At 37.9% G+C, this 20,915-nt stretch overlaps 1 protein-coding gene across 1 annotated transcript in view; it reads right to left on the reverse strand.

Annotated features, from left to right (window-relative positions):
• The window catches only part of fgf10a (fibroblast growth factor 10a), a 23,589-nt gene extending 15,467 nt beyond the window's left edge, over positions 1–8,122 (reverse strand). Inside the window, exon 1 of the mRNA XM_008424055.1 lies at positions 6,923–8,122. Within this exon, the coding sequence (XP_008422277.1) occupies positions 6,923–7,322 (400 nt within the window). The 5' untranslated portion in view covers positions 7,323–8,122. The remainder of the gene's footprint in view (positions 1–6,922) is intronic.
• Between the last annotated feature and the right edge of the window lie 12,793 nt (positions 8,123–20,915).

Here is a 20,915-nt window from a genome sequence, read left to right on the forward strand (position 1 = left end):
CCAAGAATTTAAAACTACTTTCACCCCTGGTTACAACAAAGTCACAATCAATGACACTACATTTTCTTAGACTGAGATTGCCACACAGTTCACACAGGAAACGTTGAGCTTTTCCACTACAATTTGGGCATTACTTCTATAAAGAAAGAGCCTAGCTAAAAAGCAAAGGTCATGATTTATTGGTCCTTAACCTTCAACTGTGTTAATGGGAAGAAATATCCATACTGTTTCTCTCAGCCTTGATTCAGTGGTTGGTTTCTCATGCTAAGGAAACTATTTCAACCCCATGCAGTGTTGCCCATCACCTTTTAAATGGCATACAAGGGAATTTTATTTATTGTGGGGATTTCCAGGATGCTTGTATCAGCCATTCTATGCTCCGAAAATGACCCTGCATGGGCAGTAATGAGGTCAAAGGGCACTCACACCTCTTGACCCCTGGGCGATCACACTCACTCCTGTGTTTGAGATGGAATGAGACCCCTTAACAGGACAGATGCAGTTACAGAAATGGCTGTGGCTTGTAAAGAAGCAACATGATGCAGCCTAAATTAGAAACATATTAAAAGTTCCTGTAAAGTTATTCAGATTTTTATAGAAATGAACGCTGTAACAAATACGAAAGCACACAATAATATACAAACTATTAAAGTAGAACATTACGAGCTGTAACTTACAAAGATGAACAAACTCTGCGTATCTTTGTCTTAATCCATTCCAGAGCATTTGTTGCGAAATAGCTCATAATGAAGCCTATTGAACATCTCCAAGTAATTTGGAACATGGCTGTTATGTAAGACAGCGTTATGTAGAGTTTCAGCAGGACATTAAAACAATAAAATGCTCAAAAAACAAAATAAATTGTGTTGGATTAATAACTTCATTTATCCAGATTCCTGCATCATTTAAAATACTAAACACTACAGAGAAAATGAAGGAAGCCATCAAATATACACTGATCTGTTAATACATACAGAGTTATTAGTGTTTTAGAGACGCCACAAAGGTGATGCAAGGACCAAATAAAAATGATTTTGTTTGGCAATTCAAATATGTTTTCACTAATTTTGTTTCCAAACAGATTCCCACATAAAAGACACACGTAAATATTAGCATGACTGAGCGCCGCATCCTTTTTTTATGTTTGCACAGTGAGCATAACCACTAATTTTAAACGATACACCAGCAGCTATAAGAGCACTTCAATGTTTAATGAACAAGTTATTGCAGGGGTGCTTGCACAGAACTTATATTTACAGCCGGTGCAGAGAAGAGTCCATGAAGATGTCAAGGTAATCTTAAATGAAAAGCAATGTTGACACTAACCCTCGGTGCATCCAGTACCACCTCATAACTCTCTTTTTATGGGCCACACTGTTACCTTTTCCCATGAGAACCCTAAACATGCTCCTCGGAGCAAAGAGGAAGCAGCAAAACCAGGGATACAAAATAAGAGACATTCAGAAACAGCAAGAAAGGAAGGGTGGGAATAATTTCATGGATAGAAGGGGTGTGAAAAGAATGTAGGAGTGGAGGAACTTGTTCCAGGTTTTGATCTTCCTTAAATTTGCTGAGGCACTAGAGGTTTACACCACTAAGAGCAAAGAAATACATATTTTTGTTGCTAAGGACCTATAAATCCAAACATATGCTTAAAAATTTCCACGCACTCCCAGAGAAGTTTTCAGTTTCTAAGTGCAACAGCAAAACCAGAACAGAAAATTGCAAGTCTACAGTGTCTTGCCAAAGTATTCATATCCATTTACCTTTTACACGGTTTGACAGAATTTCTTTTTTTTGTGTGTGTGTGTGTGATACAGCAATACAAAACAGAGTTAGTTGCAAAAACTTAAACTGAGCTTTAAGCATATTAATTGGCACAATTCAATCCATGATCTGAAAATGAAAAGGATATAGCAAACCTCCAAAGATACCACATCACAAGTCACACAGGAGAAATAGCAAATGTGTGGAAAATGTGCTCTGGTCAGATGAGACCAAATTAAGTTTCTAAAAAGACTAACACTACTGCAATGTTAGCAATGATGCTGGCAGCATTATGCTGTTGGCATGCTGAAGCAAATAATTATACATATCTTCTCTGTCCTCTGATTGGCCCAGTCAAAGTCCAGACGTACATCTCCACATACACTTTTCGATCTGACTGAACCTGAGAGATTTTGCTAAGAACAATGGGCAAAACAATTAACCTTCAGATATGCAAATCTGGCAGAAACCTCCTCCAAAAGATCTCAGCTGTAATTACCGTATAACAAAAAGTAGTTTTCAAAGTACAGGCGCGCCCAAAAAAATGTGTTCCATCTGTTATTTTTCTCACTCTGTGTACTATGTTCTAGTTTTTATTGATCTATCACCAATAATCTCAATAAAACACATGGATATTTCTGGTTAATTGTGGAAAAGTAGTGTTGCATGATCGTTTTTACGAGGTATTATATTTTTACATTTACCTTTGTGCTGCACTAATTGACTTAACTTTTACTTTTATAGTAACCCTCATGAAGCTTTTTGTTAAAAAGAACAAAATCTTTATGTGCTCTAATGGTCAATAAAATATTATAGAGCTGTGTACAGTTCAAGTCCAAATTAATCTTTTACACATGGGAATGTTTAACTGGCATCTTAAAGCAACTAAAGTGCCAAAAAAACACAAGTTAAAAAAGTTAAAACTCAAAAGAGAATACACCTTTCTTTCTATGAATCCACATTATGGTGTGTTAATCAGTGGAGGAAATATTTGCTGTCCGAGTGGCTGTAGTGAAGTCAAACTGTGGTCAAACTTCAAACAGCCATAAACTGTTTTATTGCCTTATTTGTTTGTCTGTGAATGAAATGTGGCAGCTTTGTAGACAACATGGAGGAAGGAGAACAAGGACAGTCTTGTTGCCTTTTGGTCAGGGCCAGGATCAATGCTAATCACATCCTGATGCGCCCTCAAGACATCCACATGGAGACCAGAGTGCCTCATTGCGAGGGACTTATGAGGTGAGATGGATAGATGAGCACAGAGCAAATCAGGGTAAATAGAAAAGCATGATGAGCAGCAGAGAGCACAAATTTATATAATGTAGACTTAACCTAGAATTATGTGCCGCCATGTTGACATACTCAGACCGGCTCGACTGCATTAGGGAGACTCATCTCTGGAGTTAAACCATCTTCGTTTAACTCCAGAGATGAGTTAAACGATCTAATGACGGCCACGGTCTAATGACGGCCATTCTTGAGCGAATGTCCACGCTAATCATTTTCAACGTCCTGAACAGGTAGACCGTTTGGAAATAAGGTCATTGGGTTTGTTCCTCCTCTTCTGTCCTTCTCTCTGATCCCACTTCACCAATGAACACAATTTAAAAAATAACAGTAACTTTTTAACAGTCATCTTATCAGACATATTAGGAATTGAAAATTAATTGCGTTATGTCTATCTCTGTGCCTTAGAAAATTCATTAATAAGACTCATTTATTAGGATTCTAAGCTGGGAACAGATTCAGTAAAAAATCTTTGAAACGGCCCTTTAAACACAAACTCGAATGCTTTGGATCATAAGTCCATTTTAGCATAATTAGCCAGCCACAGTGCAAAGGCATATTTGACTAGAGTGCTAACACATTAGCAAACACAAGGTGGTCGCTTTCCTCCATGGATTAGACAGGCAATTAAGAATGCTTAGTAAATGGAAAGCAACTGACTGTTTTGGTGTGCTAATGGCGCCCCCCAGGCAGGGACTCCCTGGGTGGGGAGTCATATTTCCCCTTAAAAAGAAACAGCACAGCTTGCCCCTTCAACAAGACAGGGGGGAATCACAATAGTAAAAATATTCAAGTTTTAACCACTGGTCTGATATAAATTGATCTTGGCAGATAATTAATATGAGGTAGCCCTAATGATGTGTGATAACGCTAGTATAAAAGTTTAATTCATCTAAAGTGTAATTTAAGGAATCCCTCTGGGTTTTCAAAATGCTCCTTTGGGGCTCAATTAAAACAACATTTTTTCCCTGTGGTCCCCCCACAGTCTGTGTCGCCCTGGGCCATTTCGCCCATATCAGGAAATCTGCCTCTGAATCCAATTTTTGTTACTTGTCCAGTTAAAAAGGAGGAGATGTTTTGTTTCTAATGAGAGCCCCATAGAAACCTGCATCAAACAAGCAATTTGTTTCTTTGCTCTGTGTGCAGCAGTTGTTTTGCTTCTATCAGCTACGAAAGCATCACTGTGTACATGAACAATGTTATGATCTGAAATGTTAAAACAAACACAAAAGTGTGGTCAAAACCTGTTGGTGCGCAAAACTCCTGAGCAAGAGAGGCGTGTGAATAACATGAAACATGGGAAGTGAGAAACCACATTCAGGTTCAAAGACAAGGGAGCAGAATTAAGTTACGCTCTGTTTGCTTTACTTTGAAGGGTGCAATTTGTTCAGAGCTCATGCAAAAAAAGTGCAAGAAGTGCACAGATCTCTCTATATATCAGGGTTCTGCGCAAACGCGAAACCTGACTGAATCCACGAGAACGAAGACCCTGCAGCACGGTTCGCACTCTCTAGACTGCGCTTACTATTTTTCTACTATAATGACATGCAAGAGCTTTTCAGTCTGATTAATTGCTTTTCTAATGCCATTACAGTCAGTGACATAGTGACATGTTGCAGCCTGATGGCAGAGCTCCATTCATGTGTGTGTAAAACCATCCATACATGCGCATGAGTGTGTCAGAGAGCACTGCAGGCAAGGGGAGGGAGGAAGAGACGCTAATTGAAATTCCTTCAGCCATGTCTGGCAAAAACTTGGTGTCTGAGTGGCACACACAGACAAACACACACACACACACACACACACACACACTTGCATATATTCACACTGGCCCTAATAAAAGTAGGCTTTGCCATATGGAGGCCATGTGCAAAAGTGGCCTCTCTCTGCTCAGCTGCATGCATGTGCGTCTGTGTGTTCCCAGCAGGGGAGGCATATTCTCCAAAAGTCCCAGGGTCAGATGCGTGGAGACCTATGACATATGTATGAGAGATAAAGACCTATAGTAACGCAAGTAGAGATGCACAAAGCAATTGGCTCCTTGATTGGGCCTGATGGGTAACCAGCTGTTAAAAAAATCTTTTTCCAATCAGAGAATGGAGCATCAACATTCCTTGTGGAGGCTCTCGTTGCAGACTAAAATTCAGATGTTTCTGTATCGCTGATGTGACGGAGACGTAAGAAGTTTCTTAAAAAAGAAACAATTTTCATTATGCTGGGCCATGTCTGTGATTTATCCAGGCTGCAAGACAGTGAGGGAGAGCAAGACTTAAAGCAGACAAGAAAGCTGAACAAACTACTCCAAAGTTATATCATTTTATCAGCTGTTTCAAATGTTGCCAGCTATTTGTCATATTTCAAAGATAAGCGAAGGATGAAGGATCTACATTCTTGGGAGAATAAACAGAGACAGTGGCTTTATTCCCGCTAAGTATGCTAATCAACAACATAAAATGTCTTCTCTCAGACAGCACCACTACATACTTGCTCCTAATATAGTCGAATTTTAACCACAGAAACACAATCTTGATGTGTCTCTAATTAGAATGACTCGTACAGACACGGCCTGAAATTAAGAAAAACGGAGATGATTTAAAGCAGCAGGACAGTATTCAAAATAAAAATTATTTCTCTCTGTTTATCAGATGTTTGTCTGTCGTATTCAGTAAAGCTTGGTGGAGAATTTGGGGTAGGTAAGCGTGGGAGTACTTTTCTGTTCTCCCTCAACAACTACTGTCAGTGTGCCCTGAGGCTGCGGAGTTACTCCGAGCTGCTCAGAGGCCAAAATTCTCTGGCAGTCTTGGAGAACTTCCAGATGTGTTTAACTATGAGATAAAAGTTTCGGAGGACAGAATGATAACAGCTGATTTTCTGCTCTCAATCAGCCATAACTGGTTGTGATAAGCCTCGCATGGTGAAGTTTTGAAGTGTTTAAATATGCTGGTGTGCAAACTGGGCACTTGGTTTGGGGCATGCATGACGCCCTTTATCAGGTACAACTTCACACAACCTGCAGTAAAAATGTCAGAGAAGTATCTTGGCAGAGCAAGACAAAGGCAGGAGCCAGTGCGAAGTAGGACAGCCGTACAAATGTGAAGCTTAGTGGCACCGACAAATAGTCCTGTGTTCTCACTGACCCCTCTCAGGATAAATGGGGGTTAAATCATATTTCATAGCCCAGAAAATGCACATTCAGAGAAAGAGGCAGAGATCACTTTACATCTGAGTCAGTAAAACCTCAAACTTAGCATATGCCCACTACTATTAGAGCTGCAACACAATAGCAGCAAGGAGTAAGTGGACTTGTCATTCTCCCCATGGGGTTCGGTAATAGCCGTTTCAGATATTTCCCATCAAAGACAAAGAACTTTCTCTGGGCGATTTCTAATTGATTCCAGTGGATCGTCTCCCCTTCTTTGTTTTTATCTGCTTGGCTTACTTGTTTTAGTTTCTTTTTGGTTTTTTTTCTTCTTCTTCTTCCCTCCTGCTCTTCTTCTGTCAAGCTTTCTTCTAACCAAGCTCTTTGTAGTCAGACAAATATGCTCTGCCTCCGCACATGGCTGGAAGCATGCAGCACGGTTATTTGTTCTTTTGCCCAGTCACCTGTCTCAATGTGCACGCTTGCTCCAAAAAAGAAACACAAAAACTTCATTCCTTGTATATAAACTCATGAGACAGACAAGAAGAAAAACTTCTGTCTTTGGCCATTGGTAGTAGGAGCTTTGTGTTTGGTGGCTTTAGCATAACATTTAAGTTTTACCAAAACAGTTTATTAAAAACTCACCAGGCAGCACCACTGGTAAAGAATATTATTTGGGCCAGTAATTAAAAGTCAAAAATATGCCGTAAGAGATAAACTTTAACTTACTGTATGGATCATCCTCTCTTTTGGTGCCATTGACGTTTCCGTCCTTGCCAATGCGAAGAAAGAATTTCTGATAGGAGAACAGCTTCCTCCTGCGCACGTCTCCTTGAAGATGCTTGTAGCTGCTTCGCACGTGTCGCCCGACAACTGTCGCAGACGACAGCGACACATTTGTCGCCCGTGGCAACCTTGCGGACGACGGGCGATGCGGTGCCCAGCAAGGTGGCGTAGGAGTCCCCTCTGGTGCATGGCTCTTTTCAGAGTCTGTCGATGAAGCGCAGGGTCCGAGCAAGAGGAGCAGCAGGAGGGAAGTCAGAGGGAGGAAGAGTGATGGAGGTCTGCGGCAGGGGAAGGAGGAGAACCAGGCGACCGGTGCACCTTGTGTCACTGTCCATCTACACATGGTAGTGGAGCTGGGAGAGCTGTGGAGGAGCTCAGGGGCTGGGGCATGCTGAGCCGGGTGCAGGGAGAGGGAAAGAGAGCGGGAGAACCCCCCCCTGACCCACCGACTAGACCTCCTCTGCCTGGGAACCGGCAATCTCTCTGGGACAGTAGGTGTTGAAACCTGTGGAACAACTGGGGTGAGAACAGTCTGACGGCAGTGGATCAGAGCAGGGCTTTTAGCAGCAGAGCTACAGTTCCTGTGCTTGAAGAATGATGAAGGATCAGCTGCTGGTGGTGCTGCAGCTGATTTGGTTGCTGTTCCCCTTTTCTGGAAAGTGTCAATATCCAAATCTAAAATCACCTCACAACAGGAGGAGGTTTTTTGCTCCAACTCCTTCAACAGAAAAGCACAAATTATAACTTTGTTACTATAAATATGTGTATATATGTTGCAATGTTGTCTATAATCTATCTCATAAGCATAAGTCCCATTTAAATCCTCAAGTCCATGAAGTAAAGGAGAGAGGCAGAAGAGAATGAGTAAAACACTTGAAGTATTTGAAAAGGAATAATTGGAGACAGAAAAAAATGTGATGCTTCTTTTAAGAATGTCCAAAAAAAAGGAAAAAAAAAATCCAGGCAATGAAGGCAAGTTTTTTTCCCCCCCCCCTAAAAAGTCTAGAAATCCAGACTTTTTCTGGTCTTCTTTTCCTCCTTTGTTTCTCTTTTTTGCCTGAGCTCGTTTTGAAGTTACTTGAGATTGTAACCAAGCCCTCACTGGTTTCGTCTTTCTCCCCTCTCTTGTTATGCGTCTGTCAGTGAGCTAAGCTCCCGGTCTGTCCTCTCTCCTTGCTTCTCAGAGTCTGAATGCAGGAGCGCTGTGTTGCCTCTCCTCTTTCCTCCCATGTGTGACTCCCTCTTTCTTTAGGCCCCCACCTCTCTTTGCTCCTGCCTCTATCAGTGGCTTTCCCCTGATCTTCAGGAGTTTCAGAGAGGTGACTGAATCTTGTCTTCCTTTCACCTTATTTATCTGCAACAGCAGCTCCCCAGATGTCTTTGTCTAATTGGATGTCTATTAAAACCACTTGGCTTTGAAGAGCATGCTGCACACACACACACGCGCGCACACATGTAGTGTGTAGAAGTGTGTGTCCACATGTAAATGTGGATTTGTAAGTATGTGTGGTGGGGGAGTACAGCGTGGTAATGTTGGTGGGAGGGGGGGTCTGTCCCACTTCATTTTGACTTTCCTCCTCTCTCTCCCCCCTTCTTTCTGTTTCCTCCCCTTCCCAGACTAAATCCCAGAGTAGGTCAAGAACCAACAGGAAAAAAAAGCCATTCCTTCATCTCTAATTTTCCCTCCTTTTGCTGTGCCTGATTAATATTTATTCCGTTAAAAACAATTAATACTTTTGAAAGATATACAACTTTATTTTTCTAACAGACTTTAAAATCGTTCTGAGCTACTTTCGTGATTTTTTGGTTTTCCAATTGTAACATCTCTTGCTGTAAATATTTGCTCCTCAGTCTTTTGTGTCCTGGATTTTAATATTTTGAGTCCAAATGCTGACAGAGAATGTCACACATATAATTTGGAAGTGTTACAACTAGGATTTATAAACATGCTGGCGATATAGTAAGATCTAGTAGTGTTTATGAAGAGAGGCACATAAATCCAGCTGACAATATCATAGTTATGTATATGATATCTGTGCTTATGGAAATACATAATCTCATGCTAACTCAAAAATATAACACGATCTATGGCTTTTACTATCCTAGGAGACAAATCTATAGTCTCCTATATATATATCAAGAATCCCAATAAATATGTTTAAACTGTAGTTGTAGTGTGAAAAAGTTTGAAAAAGTTGCATAAATCAAATTAAATTAGTAATAAGTGTGTAACAGGTAGTTTTACCCGGATCATTTAGTATATTTTTTTCGGAAGAAAAAAAAGATGTGTTTTTTATTAAAGTTATGCTGGATTTTGTTTTGCCACACTGCAGATTTGAAGAATCCAGGTCTGCTGTCTGGTTTCAGCATTGTTTAATTTCCTTTTGCACATTGTCAGACAACAGCCGTATCTCCACCTCCCTCTCTCTTCTCTTTAGTTTCTCCATGGTCCACGGTATGCTGCAGACAGATTTGAGTTATCACACCCATCTTCCTGTAAGTTTTTCAGTTTAACATCTTTCCGCTATGAATGCATGTGCAAACTATTAACCAAGAATAAGAACAAAAGTCCTCCACTCTTACTGTACGGTCAGTAAGTAGTTTCCTCTGCAGGAGTAACTCGACTTAGAATGGACGATGTTGGGCGCTGCCAACAATCTGTCGCTTATGTCAGCACCTCAGCCTTCTGGTTCGCGCAAAACGACCTGACTTTGCACATGGCAGAGAATGATCTGACAGGTTGATTTGGTGAAAGAACCACTGTGAAAGATGCCATGGTGAAATGATGATAAATTATTGAATAACTTTGAGTTACTGTAATGGGCAAACGATTCCAAAAAATACTGCTAATGTACAACAGCTGCTGTTGACTTTTTTTTTATTGGGTCTCATGGATGTATGAATAAAGAACAGAGCTGGAACTAATGATTTTTTTTGGATAATTTTATTTTTCTGATTAACTGAATATATAAATCAGAGGAAATGTAGGTCACAGTTTTTAAAAATGAACTCAATTGCGTGCAGGCCTAAAGACAGTCCTGATTTGAAGGTATTCAGGCTTTGAAAAGTGGCCTAAACAATTCAATTATCAAAGCACTTTATTAGGTGTATAGGCATGGTGTGTTTATATTCTTAGGTAATAGATGACCAAATAGTGTCAACTCTTGTCACCATTCAGCACCGTGGACAGCACTTTTCATTGCAGTCCCGCAAAATACAAACACTGTAATTGAGAGTCTTTACATTGGACATCGTTTGATTTCTGGAAGGTTCTCCCAAAAGGTTGTTTGACATTTTTAAGATAAAGTGCAGTGTAATACAAATTTCTAAAGAACCAATGTACATTAGCAGATGAACTTTCTTCTTAGTGCAAACTGTGGCAGGGATTAAGAGCAAACTTCAGAGAGTTACATTTTGTTGAATTCATCAGTTGTAGTTAATTTAAAAGAAAATCATATATGTTTCTTATTTTATTATATAAATTAATAAAGAGGCTGATTCTTGTTGAATATTTTGAACAGTTGTGCTTATTTGGTGGATGAGGCAAAAAAAAAACTTGGTATAAAATCTTTTTCTCAATCGCAAGACATGCCCAAGCCGAAGTTACAATTGAAAAAACCTGGAACAACACGTGTTAGTAAAAGCAAGCAAATCTACTGTACCTTAAACCAAATTACCTGAGCACAACTTCAGCATTAGCATAACCTGCGGATGTTAATCGTCATTTTTTGAGTCACACACAGATGCAACGTCCCAAACAATAATGCCCAAAGTGGAGTAAAACAAGTTGCAAAAGTGCCATGTGAGGATTTATAATCATGCACCCCGCTGATGAAACATTCCACCGCCTCTGAGCGTCTCATTGCGCAGACATTCAAAATCTCAGAGAGGAAATTAAATCCTGTTTCAACAGTGCTGACAAGTTCATATAAAAAGGAAAAACAAGTTGGTGCATCTCCAATTTCTCAGCTTAGAATATCTTTAAGGAGGTCAAATGCCTCAAATAAGTTTTTTTCCAAATATACACTGACAAAAATGTCATGTTTATCAAGAAGCAAATGTCTGCAATCAGGCAGGAAAAATGCTGAGTTTCAGTTCTCTCTTTATAAAAAAAAACAAAAAAACTGGCATTACCTTCTGGGCTTAAATAAAAAGCAACCACAAGCTAATTTAAAAACATCATATCAGTTTATTCATTGCTTTCCTGAACCTTTAAAATGTATGAAATTGCCAAGTTGGGAACAAGACATGCGCAAATATTTCTTGATTTGCTGAACCAGTAGGAATGCCTTTTACTGGAACTGCAAAGGGGCCGAGGACATCGTCTGAAAAACAGCCCCAAATGCCGCTCCTCATCAAAACTTTAGACTTCACGATGCTGTCAGGCCTGGACAGCTCTCCTGGAAACAGCCTAACCCAGACAGACAGGCATGATTTGTTATTCCAGTGAACAGATCTCCACAGCATGAGAGTTCAGCCGTCGCATCCACGATACCATTGCAACCAACCTAATTTGGTAATGTAAGGCTGATTCCTTGAAGCTCTCTAGGAACTGGCCTTGAGCTAATCTGAAGGCTTTATGAAGTTTAATGTACTCCTTTTTAACATAACCTCAGCTTAAAAATCCTGAATAATTTCTTTAATTTGATGCTGCATGTCCTGACAACATACAGTATCTCTGGATATCTATATTAACAATTAACACATTGGCTATGTCAGGCCAGGTGATGGAGAAAAGGAGAGGCACAACCTTAAAAATATCATTCCAGATGTAATTAATTTAGAGATTACTTGTTACTCAATTACTAATGGTATTCCAAAGCTGCTGCTGCTGCTGCTGTAGTGATGTGCAAAGCTCTGCTTTGGTTTGCAGCAGTTCAAACAAAGTATGTTGGGTAAACTGAGCTAGCTATGAACAAACTTGCTGCAGACGAGTCCACCATGAGAAGAAAGCAGGGAAAAGAATGAAGGAGTGGGAATGAGAGATGAAAAATGCCAGGCATTGGAGCCAGACAGAGAAAAAGAGAAAAAACATCTGCTCAGTGACTGTGGCTTGAGCTCGGGGCGCAAACTGACAACACAGCCACACACACACACACACAGCCCATCCCACTGACCGTTCTGTCAATGCACCGTACAATCATTGCTCTGTGATAATGGCAGAAACAAATCATGGCTGAGCAAATGTTGAGAAATCTATCAGTTTCTCACTGATCTCTTCATTGCCTTGCCCTGCAGTCTTGTTGTTTTGTGTAACAGCTCTAACGAGACTCAGATGTTGGAAATAAGCTGTCAGATAGAGAGAAAAAAAACTTTCATCCCACCGTAAAACAACTTGTTGGAGCAGCTCCAACAAATTTCAGCCATTTTCATCTAAAAGCTGCTCAGGCCCAGTATTCGTTTGTTATTTACTGTTACCGTAAAGAACACTGCTGGATTGGAGCTTTTTTAATTATTAGATTATTTTTCTTTTCTTTTCTTTTTTTCCCCCCACAGATTCTGGTACATGTGATGCAGCAGAGACAGTATTCTGGAAAATATTACTCAATAGATAATGATTTCAAAAACAGGATTTACTGTAATTTTGTTGTCAGTTGGAAATGATCAGACTTTTCAGGACGAAATCCTGGAAAGAGATGAGTCGGGTTGAACAGCAACGCATTTAGAGGCAAGACATTAATATCCAACAGGTGGAAATCTGATTCACTCCTGAGAGCTTCAGCAGAAATGTTTACTGCTTTATTGACTTTGCAGACAATGAGTGAACAGTGGTGCCCTCTTGCTCAGTTGGTCATGCTTTGGGTAAGTCTTGATCGCTCATGCCCAGGAGCAGAAAGCCATTAGGGACCAGCAGTTCGGCTCAGTGATTCTAATTGTTTCATTGCGGTTGAGCTGGTGGCTTTGAACACATTATGGCCTACAAACCCTGCTTTGCCGAAATGGCCCTGGCACTTAACTTTAATTACACACACATTCAAGCACTTACACACAAGAAAGGAGGTCTTACAAAAAGCTAACTTACACGACATGCAGGCCAGAGCTGCCGCACAGATAATTCACCATAAATGCAAACCATCAGTGACAACCGTAAGAATCCCCCGAGTGCGCCGATAGCAATCTGCTCTTGAACAGGTTTCAGGCATGAAATGCGGAGGAAAGTTACAGTTTTAAGTAAATCTGGAGTGCCTTTTCTCCCAAAAATCCTGTTTTTGTTTCCCCCATTAGTTTTGTCATTTCCTTGGAATGTACGACATGCACTTGAAATGGAAACAAACAGGGATCAGTGTGCTAACTGCAGCGATAAGAGAAACATGAGTAAACACCTCATCTGACCTGACCTTTTTCCAGCAGCACCAAAAGTTTTGCCAAACTCCACATCGGGGAGACATGACCTTCAGACTGCATAAACAGCGATGCTCTGAGAAGGTGACATAGAGCAATACGTCCAGACAGGTTTTTGAGAAACCGTATGATTTACACAACATAGTGTTTCTGAAGACCCCCTCACTCTTTTTGGAGAAAAGAGTGAGTTCATAATCAGAAACTTGTATTTCTCAAAAGCTACAACTCAAGTCTTTGAGTGATAATTTATTTCAGCTAGCTATATACTCCGCTGCACAGAAAGGTTCCAGCAGTCTGGTTTCTGTCGTTCGTTTGCTGGAATGTTTTACTGTTTAAAAATAAAATTATGCAACGTCACATGAGCCTCACAAAAGAATGTTTGTGTGGGATGAGCATTTTCGTCTTAGAGGGCTGATCCAGCTGATTATTGAGCAAAGACACCATAACAAATCATCCAAGTGGGAGGTTTAATGCACATTTGGAGGAAAAAAAGAGTGAGCTTGTTGGAACTGCCAGAATGTGTCTGGTTACTGATATAATGTGGTCCCATGCTCTTTGAAGGAACAACTGCAGATAACACTGACTAAACTAAAAACATAAAACATGGCTTTATTGAAGCCGGTGGTTAATAACTCCTATTCCAGATCTGTGAGGAAGAGTAGGATGCAGAGGATTAGCATCGGTCAGCCAAAAGTATCAAGGAATACCAAAAATTGAAACCACAAAAATTTTCCGATCACGTTACTCTTATACTGAAAGTCCCTTCAAACATTTTTCTGATGAATGAATAACATAATAATCTGATATAAAGCTCAAAAAAGTCGACTTTACATAATAACCTCTGTCCCATTCTCCCTTTATTGACACAGTGAGCAAACTATAGACAGCTATGGCTGCAGATAGCCCAACTAGTTATGGGGTTCCAGCTCTACGTTTCCCATGTACACCTGGAAAATATGTACATAAAAAAGGAATTCCTTTTTCGGGAATTCATTTTATCAAACCTCTTGGTTCATATTTTTGGACCATTTCAAGTGTAAAAGTATAAATTTACTGCAGACACTTCTTACGAGGTCAAGCTTTAAACACAAACCATGTAGAAACTATTGCATTTTAAAGGGAAGGAGATAGAAGGATGGAGGATGGAGAATGAGATGGAAGGAAAAAGGAGAAGAAAGGAAGGACAAAATAAAGAACATCAGCAACTGTCATGCTCATCATCCAAATATCACAATGCAAAGTAATAGTTCATCTCATAGAGCCATGATGAAAATTATGACTCAGAATTCAGTCACAACGGAGCTAATTATACTTTTTGGAGGAAAGTGCTGCCATATTTTTGTTTTCAGGCAGTAAATATCACATCTGCAAGACAGACACAACCCTCAGACATCTGCCTCACAGATATATCCATACACCAGCAGCCACAATCAACCATACAATCAAACAAACAACCGCCAGAAGTATTGACTTCACCAAACACAAGCAGAGGGTGCACAGTCTGTGCTCATCCTACTGATGGCTGTGCTGCGCCTGAAGCGGATGTATTTGTTGCTTCCTTTTTTTTTAATTTGGCTCAGCAGCATGGATATAAACCAACATCATCATAAACCTTTATTGTGGTTTAGGATAAAGAATTACTGCCGGTGGGAACAAGACTGTAAATTTTCAAATAATAATAATAATAATACAAAAGTTTATCCTTCATTGGATTAAACAAGTTCTGTGCAGACATCAGAAAAGTTGCAATTTGTCACCTAGAAATTACAAACTGTGGTTTTGTCAGCTGGTGCCGTGTCAAGACCTGGGTTTATATTTTCAAATGTAAACCCAAAGTTTTAAACGTTTCTCAACACGGCGCTGATAGCTTCCCCTAATTTCACCTTCCTCCAAGGGTCGGGCTCATAATTGTTAACTACGTGGAAGTAATTATTCTGCGGCCCATGCAGGAGAACAGAGAGCATGAATGTTAAACACAAGTGCCACTGGAGTTGAAAGCCTCGTGAACACTTGCTTTGGTAGCAGTACTTATTTCCACACAGGCTTGTTAATAATTTGCAGACAGCATCCTATGTATTTGAGTCAAACTGTATATGCCTCATTAGAGTCTGAATATCTTCACGTTCACAACTTTAATGAATAATTCTTTTCAAAACCGAGAACATGTCTAGACACCATCAGCAAGCACAGAATAGACGTAAAGCCAATCAGATACACAATACGCCTGATGATGCAGTACATAGCCATGTAAAAATGCAAACAAATCACAGCGTGTTTGCACATTTTGAAATGTACCATCCGACTCTTTAAATGTGGCAGTGATTGCCAATTCAAAGGCCTGTTCCACCCTGCCAGCCCAAATTAGATAGATGTTTCTGATTGGTCCGGCAGCTTGAACAGGGTAGCAGAAATCTGCTTTAAGAGTTGCACTTTTTACCAGAAAAAAAAAAATCAAACATAAGCTCTCCGACGCGTCTGGTTTCATATGACACAATATTCAACATCATTTTTTTTTTTTTTACTCCAAAATGTAAAAGAAAAAAGTCTGAATCATGAGTTAATTTAACTCACATCCATTTATCTCTTTATCAAAAGGATTTGTTTGTTTTGTTTTGCTTTTTAATTTAAAAAACGTGAAGAAAACGAGATGTTCAAGTGGATGTCGTTTCCCACCAAATTTCATAAGAATAATAAACCTAGTCACAAATATATAACTCTGTTAAGTATAGGTGAGCTTAAAATGGTCATTGTATAGCTTTATGTGAAAAAACAACAGCTTCACAATACCAACAGAAACATTTAAAATAATAATTTATATGATTTGACAGCTTAGATCTGAAACAAAAGCCTGTTTGGGAATCTATGGAAGTACCTAAAGATTAGGCTTTTCAATATCAAAGGATTACAGCTCACCATCAAAGATCAAATTATCAGAGTAGATGTGGGAGTCATGCAAAAAGCTGGTCATCAATTATAAGAAGTCTCTGATCTCTGATCTTTCTTTTTCCATTGATTATCAAATAGGGTGTAGACAATTTCTGATCTTAAAAAATAGAGATTATTTTTCCTAAAAATTGTACTCCTTTCCATATTTCTGTATCATGTTTTTAGAAGCGCCTCTCACATTCTTTCAGAAATAAACTTCTGGTTTGAACAAAACCTAAATATGTCAGGAGTATCAACAATTTTGGGTTTAACTGTACAACATATTGAATATTACATTTGTAATAATTTTATGTAACCTTTATAGTCAATAATTTTGAATACAACTTCTATGTCAAAAAGTTTTGTTGAAGCAGAGCTACTATGACCAATGGATGTATGATTATGACTGGGCCAAACAACGGATAGATAGATGAATCTAAAATCTCTGAAGAGCTAGTAACTCATAACTCTTAAAAATACATTTGAACGAGAAGCGGAACAAGCAACAATAGCTCTGATACCGCTTGAACAAACAGCTTTTGGAACCATGGCTGAACATTTCTCCTAAGCATTTGCTCATGGTTGTTTTTAATGACTTTTTCCGCACACAAACAAAATGTTACGGGCATCAGTCATTAAAACTTAAAAAATCTATTTAGTCAGACGTCGTAAAAAGGGTGCCGTTGTTTTTGAGGTTTCAAGTGAATGAGTCTAGTAATTAGGTTGCAAAGTTTGCTTGGATTTTTTGTGAAAATGTTGCCAAAATTTTTCGTTCCGCATATCAGTTTGGCTAGCTCCCCCCGCGAAACTGATCAGCTTAAAACTAGCATATGTATTCGCTTAGATCTGAAAATAAAATTTGATTGATGATTTGAAACATTTAAGTGATACAAAATAAGCAAAAATTGTTTTGTAAATTATATTTAGCTAGCATAACTACAATTTTGCATTACATTGCATGTAAACAGAATTATAATAATATTCCCTTATATCTCAAAAATAAACAAGTAGTGGCTCTTTTAGCTCAATCTCTCTTTGATTTTCTACCTCAAAGACCTCTGTGGCAAAATCGTAGACATTTTAATTTTCACAAATTGTTCATATTTAGTTCAGTTTGACTGAACTAAATATGAACAATTGGAGGCAATCCCATTTGGTTGTGGGTGGAGCTTTCCAACATTACAATTAGCAAATATAACTAGTATGCAGTGTAGCTAAATCTACTTCCTACTATTCTACTTAAAGCTTGGCAGTACATGTGAATTTTAGCAAGTTGAGTGAGAACCTTTTTGTGTGACTAATCAAGCTACACAGCAAATCCAGGAGGCCCAGATTAACACTGTCAGATTTGATTTCAACACTTTTAAAGTGTCTATATGGGTCCACACCAGAAAGTGTTAATTTAACTCTTTTTGAAGAGTTAGTGCCTTAGCTCTTATAAAGTGTCAAATATCAAATCTGCTGGAGTTAATAATTTAACACTTACTAACACTAATCAGTGTTAGATCTTAATATTAACTCTCACAGAGTATTTCTTTAACTTCTTAAGAGTTATTTGTAATTAATATTAAATAGGCACTTTATTGTTTTGAACTTTTAAAAATTCTTTGAAAAATAAATATTTAATAAAGAGGCAATGATTTTCTCAAATGCATTTATTTCAAAACGTGCACCATAATTACAAAACATATTACAACGTGGAATAATGTGCATGTTTCACATGTCACTTTCATTCACATATAGCTTATTAAAAGGTCTGACATATCAGCTGTGCAATACAAAATGCAGTATGCTTAATACATTTTTCTTCAATAACATATGCATGAAATTGTTCAAAATACCAGGTGGAGAATGTAAAGCAAGCAGTTCATGTGATATTGTAGAGTACATTTTCTTTTAACAGGTAGATTACTGGATATTTCAGTACAATTCAATACAATTCAGTACAATTATTCTCTACCCAACTTGCTCCCTTTTTATTGAATGTTTTTACAGAAAGTACATTGAAAGAACAACTACTGACCACATTACGTCAAGGCCTAATTACACTAATTCCTAAACCGCAAAAAGATGCTTTAAGCTTAGACAATTGGTGCCCTATTACTTTATTAAATAATGATTATAAAATATATGCTCTATGTTTGGCTAATAAATTAAAATCCGTACTTAATGATATTATTGGAGAAACGCAAAATGGCTTTATGGCTGGACGATATATAATTGATAACATAAGACTTGTTTTAGATTTATTAGATTATTCTGATTTAATATCAGAAAACAGTTTTATTCTCTTTCTGGACTTCCATAAAGCCTTTGATTCACTGGAACACGAATTTCTGTTTAAAACACTCGACCTTTTTGGCTTCGGTGAGCAGTTTAAAAAGTCAATACGCACTTTATATGCATTAGGTAACAGTTCAGTTAAACTATCTCATGGAACCACCTGTAGATTTAATATTGAGCGTGGAATTTGTCAAGGTTGTCCAATTTCACCGTTTTTGTTTCTTTTACCTATGCAAATTTTAGCACATTTCATAAAGAACAGCGACTTAAAGGGTATTCAAATTGCAGAGAGAGAAGTATGTTTGAGTCAACTGGCAGATGATACGACTCTATTTTTAAAAGATTGCTCTCAAATAAACATTGCTATGAAGCTGGTTAATGAATTTTCTTCAGCATCTGGCCTCAAACTTAATCTCTCTAAATGTGAATTGCTTCCTATAAAAACCCTGTTAAACGTAAAGTTAAATATCTTGGTATCTCCATTATGAATGACAAAAACCAAAGGTCAATTGAAAATTTTAATCCCCTTTAAATTTAATATGTGGTTACAGAGAGATTTATCTATCTCTGGTCGCGTCTTACTGTCTAAAGCTGAAGGTCTCTCCAGTTTGGTATATGCTAGTTCAGCACTTGAGGTTTCCAATGAGATCAGTTCAAAAGTAGATAAAATATTATTTGATTTTATTTGGAAGAAAAAGGTTCATCTTATTAGGAAAAATGTAATGATAAACAAGTTGTGCTCTGGTGGATTTAATGTATTAGATTTTCAAACTCTGAATTCTTCCTTTAAAATTAAGTGGCTCAAAAGGCATCTTCTAAATCCAAACTCTCGGTGGAACTTTATATCCACATATGTATTTGAGGCTATAGGTGGTTTATCTTTTCTTTTAAGATGTAACTATAGTATTGAAAAAAATCCCAGTTAAACTTTCCAGTTTCCATAAACAGCTACTGCTTTGCTGGAATTTAATGCATAAACATAACTTTTCCCCACACAAATACTATATTTGGAATAACAAAGACATCTGCTATAAACATAAATCTATTTTTCTTAAAAAATTGTTTAACAAAGGCATTGTTTGTGTATATCAACTTTTCAACAAAGAAGGTAATACTTACTCTTATGATGAATTTCTGACCACATATAATTTTCCTGTACTGCCTAAAGAATTTGCCTTTTTTTTTATGCCATTCCGTCTGGGGTAAAAATGTTACTGTCATCCTCTGTTCAACACCATACTGATTTCTTAACAGAACAATTATTCATTGGTAACTCTGACCCATTTTTAAGTAGTAAGACTAACAACAAATGTATTAGAGAACTCATAATAAGAGATCATATACGCAATAATAAGAGATCATATAAGCAAACCAGCTTCTACATTTTTTGGGACAATATATTTAATGATATTTGCTGGAAAGATGTTTGGTTATTGCTGAAGAAATATTTAATAACTAATAAGATTCGAGAAGTGTCTCTAAAGATTCTACATAGATGCTATCCTGTTAATAGTAAAATATTTAAATATCACCCTAATGTAGACCCTCTATGTTCATTTTGTCACAATTCTGAGGAAACTATCACTCATCTTTTTTGGGACAGTTCTTATACTCAAATATTTTGGAAAGATATTTTTTTACTCCTAAAAAGAAAATTGGAAATAGATGTACCGTTTAACTTTAAAACTATTTTAGGTGGCTTTTTCTGTTTAGACACACCAAGGAACAAAGTATTTAATATAAATTTAATATTAATTTTAGCAAAATTTAATATCCACAGCTGTAAATTTCTTAAATTGAAACCCAAATGTAATGCTTTTTATCGCTATGTTTCTTCATATTTATATTCTCTTAAAAATTGTACCAATACTAAAGCTGTAAAGACTACTACAATTTGTAAAGAATTTCTCATGTAATCTGCCCTAACTGCTGTATTTAACCTTGTCCTGTTTGTAACCTCTTCTTTTTTGTATCCCTTTCCTATTTGTAGTTTTTGCTCTGCTACCTTCCTTAAGCCTCATTGTTCGTTTAGTTACTGTTTATGTAACTTCTACGTATTATTGTAATAATAATAAATAAAAAAATAAATAAATAAATAAAAAAAACTGAGGGACGGTCTGCGCATATTGATACGGAATGAGTGAAATTAATTAATGACGCCACTTTATAAATAATGTGTTTTAAATTTTAAGACTTTGAGTAAAAAATATCAAGTCGACAAGTCAATGGCATGAAAGTCAAAGTCAAGTCCGAGTCTTTGAGGATTTTTTCAAGTTAAGTCTCTAGTCGTGATTTTAACGACTCGAGTCCAAGTCATGTGACTCGAGTCCAAGTCATGGGACTCGAATCCAAGTCATGTGACTCGAGTCCAAGTCATGTGACTCGA

The sequence above is a fragment of the Poecilia reticulata genome, linkage group LG12 (genome assembly GCF_000633615.1).
Source record: "Poecilia reticulata strain Guanapo linkage group LG12, Guppy_female_1.0+MT, whole genome shotgun sequence".
In the NCBI taxonomy this organism is placed as follows: domain Eukaryota; kingdom Metazoa; phylum Chordata; class Actinopteri; order Cyprinodontiformes; family Poeciliidae; genus Poecilia; species Poecilia reticulata.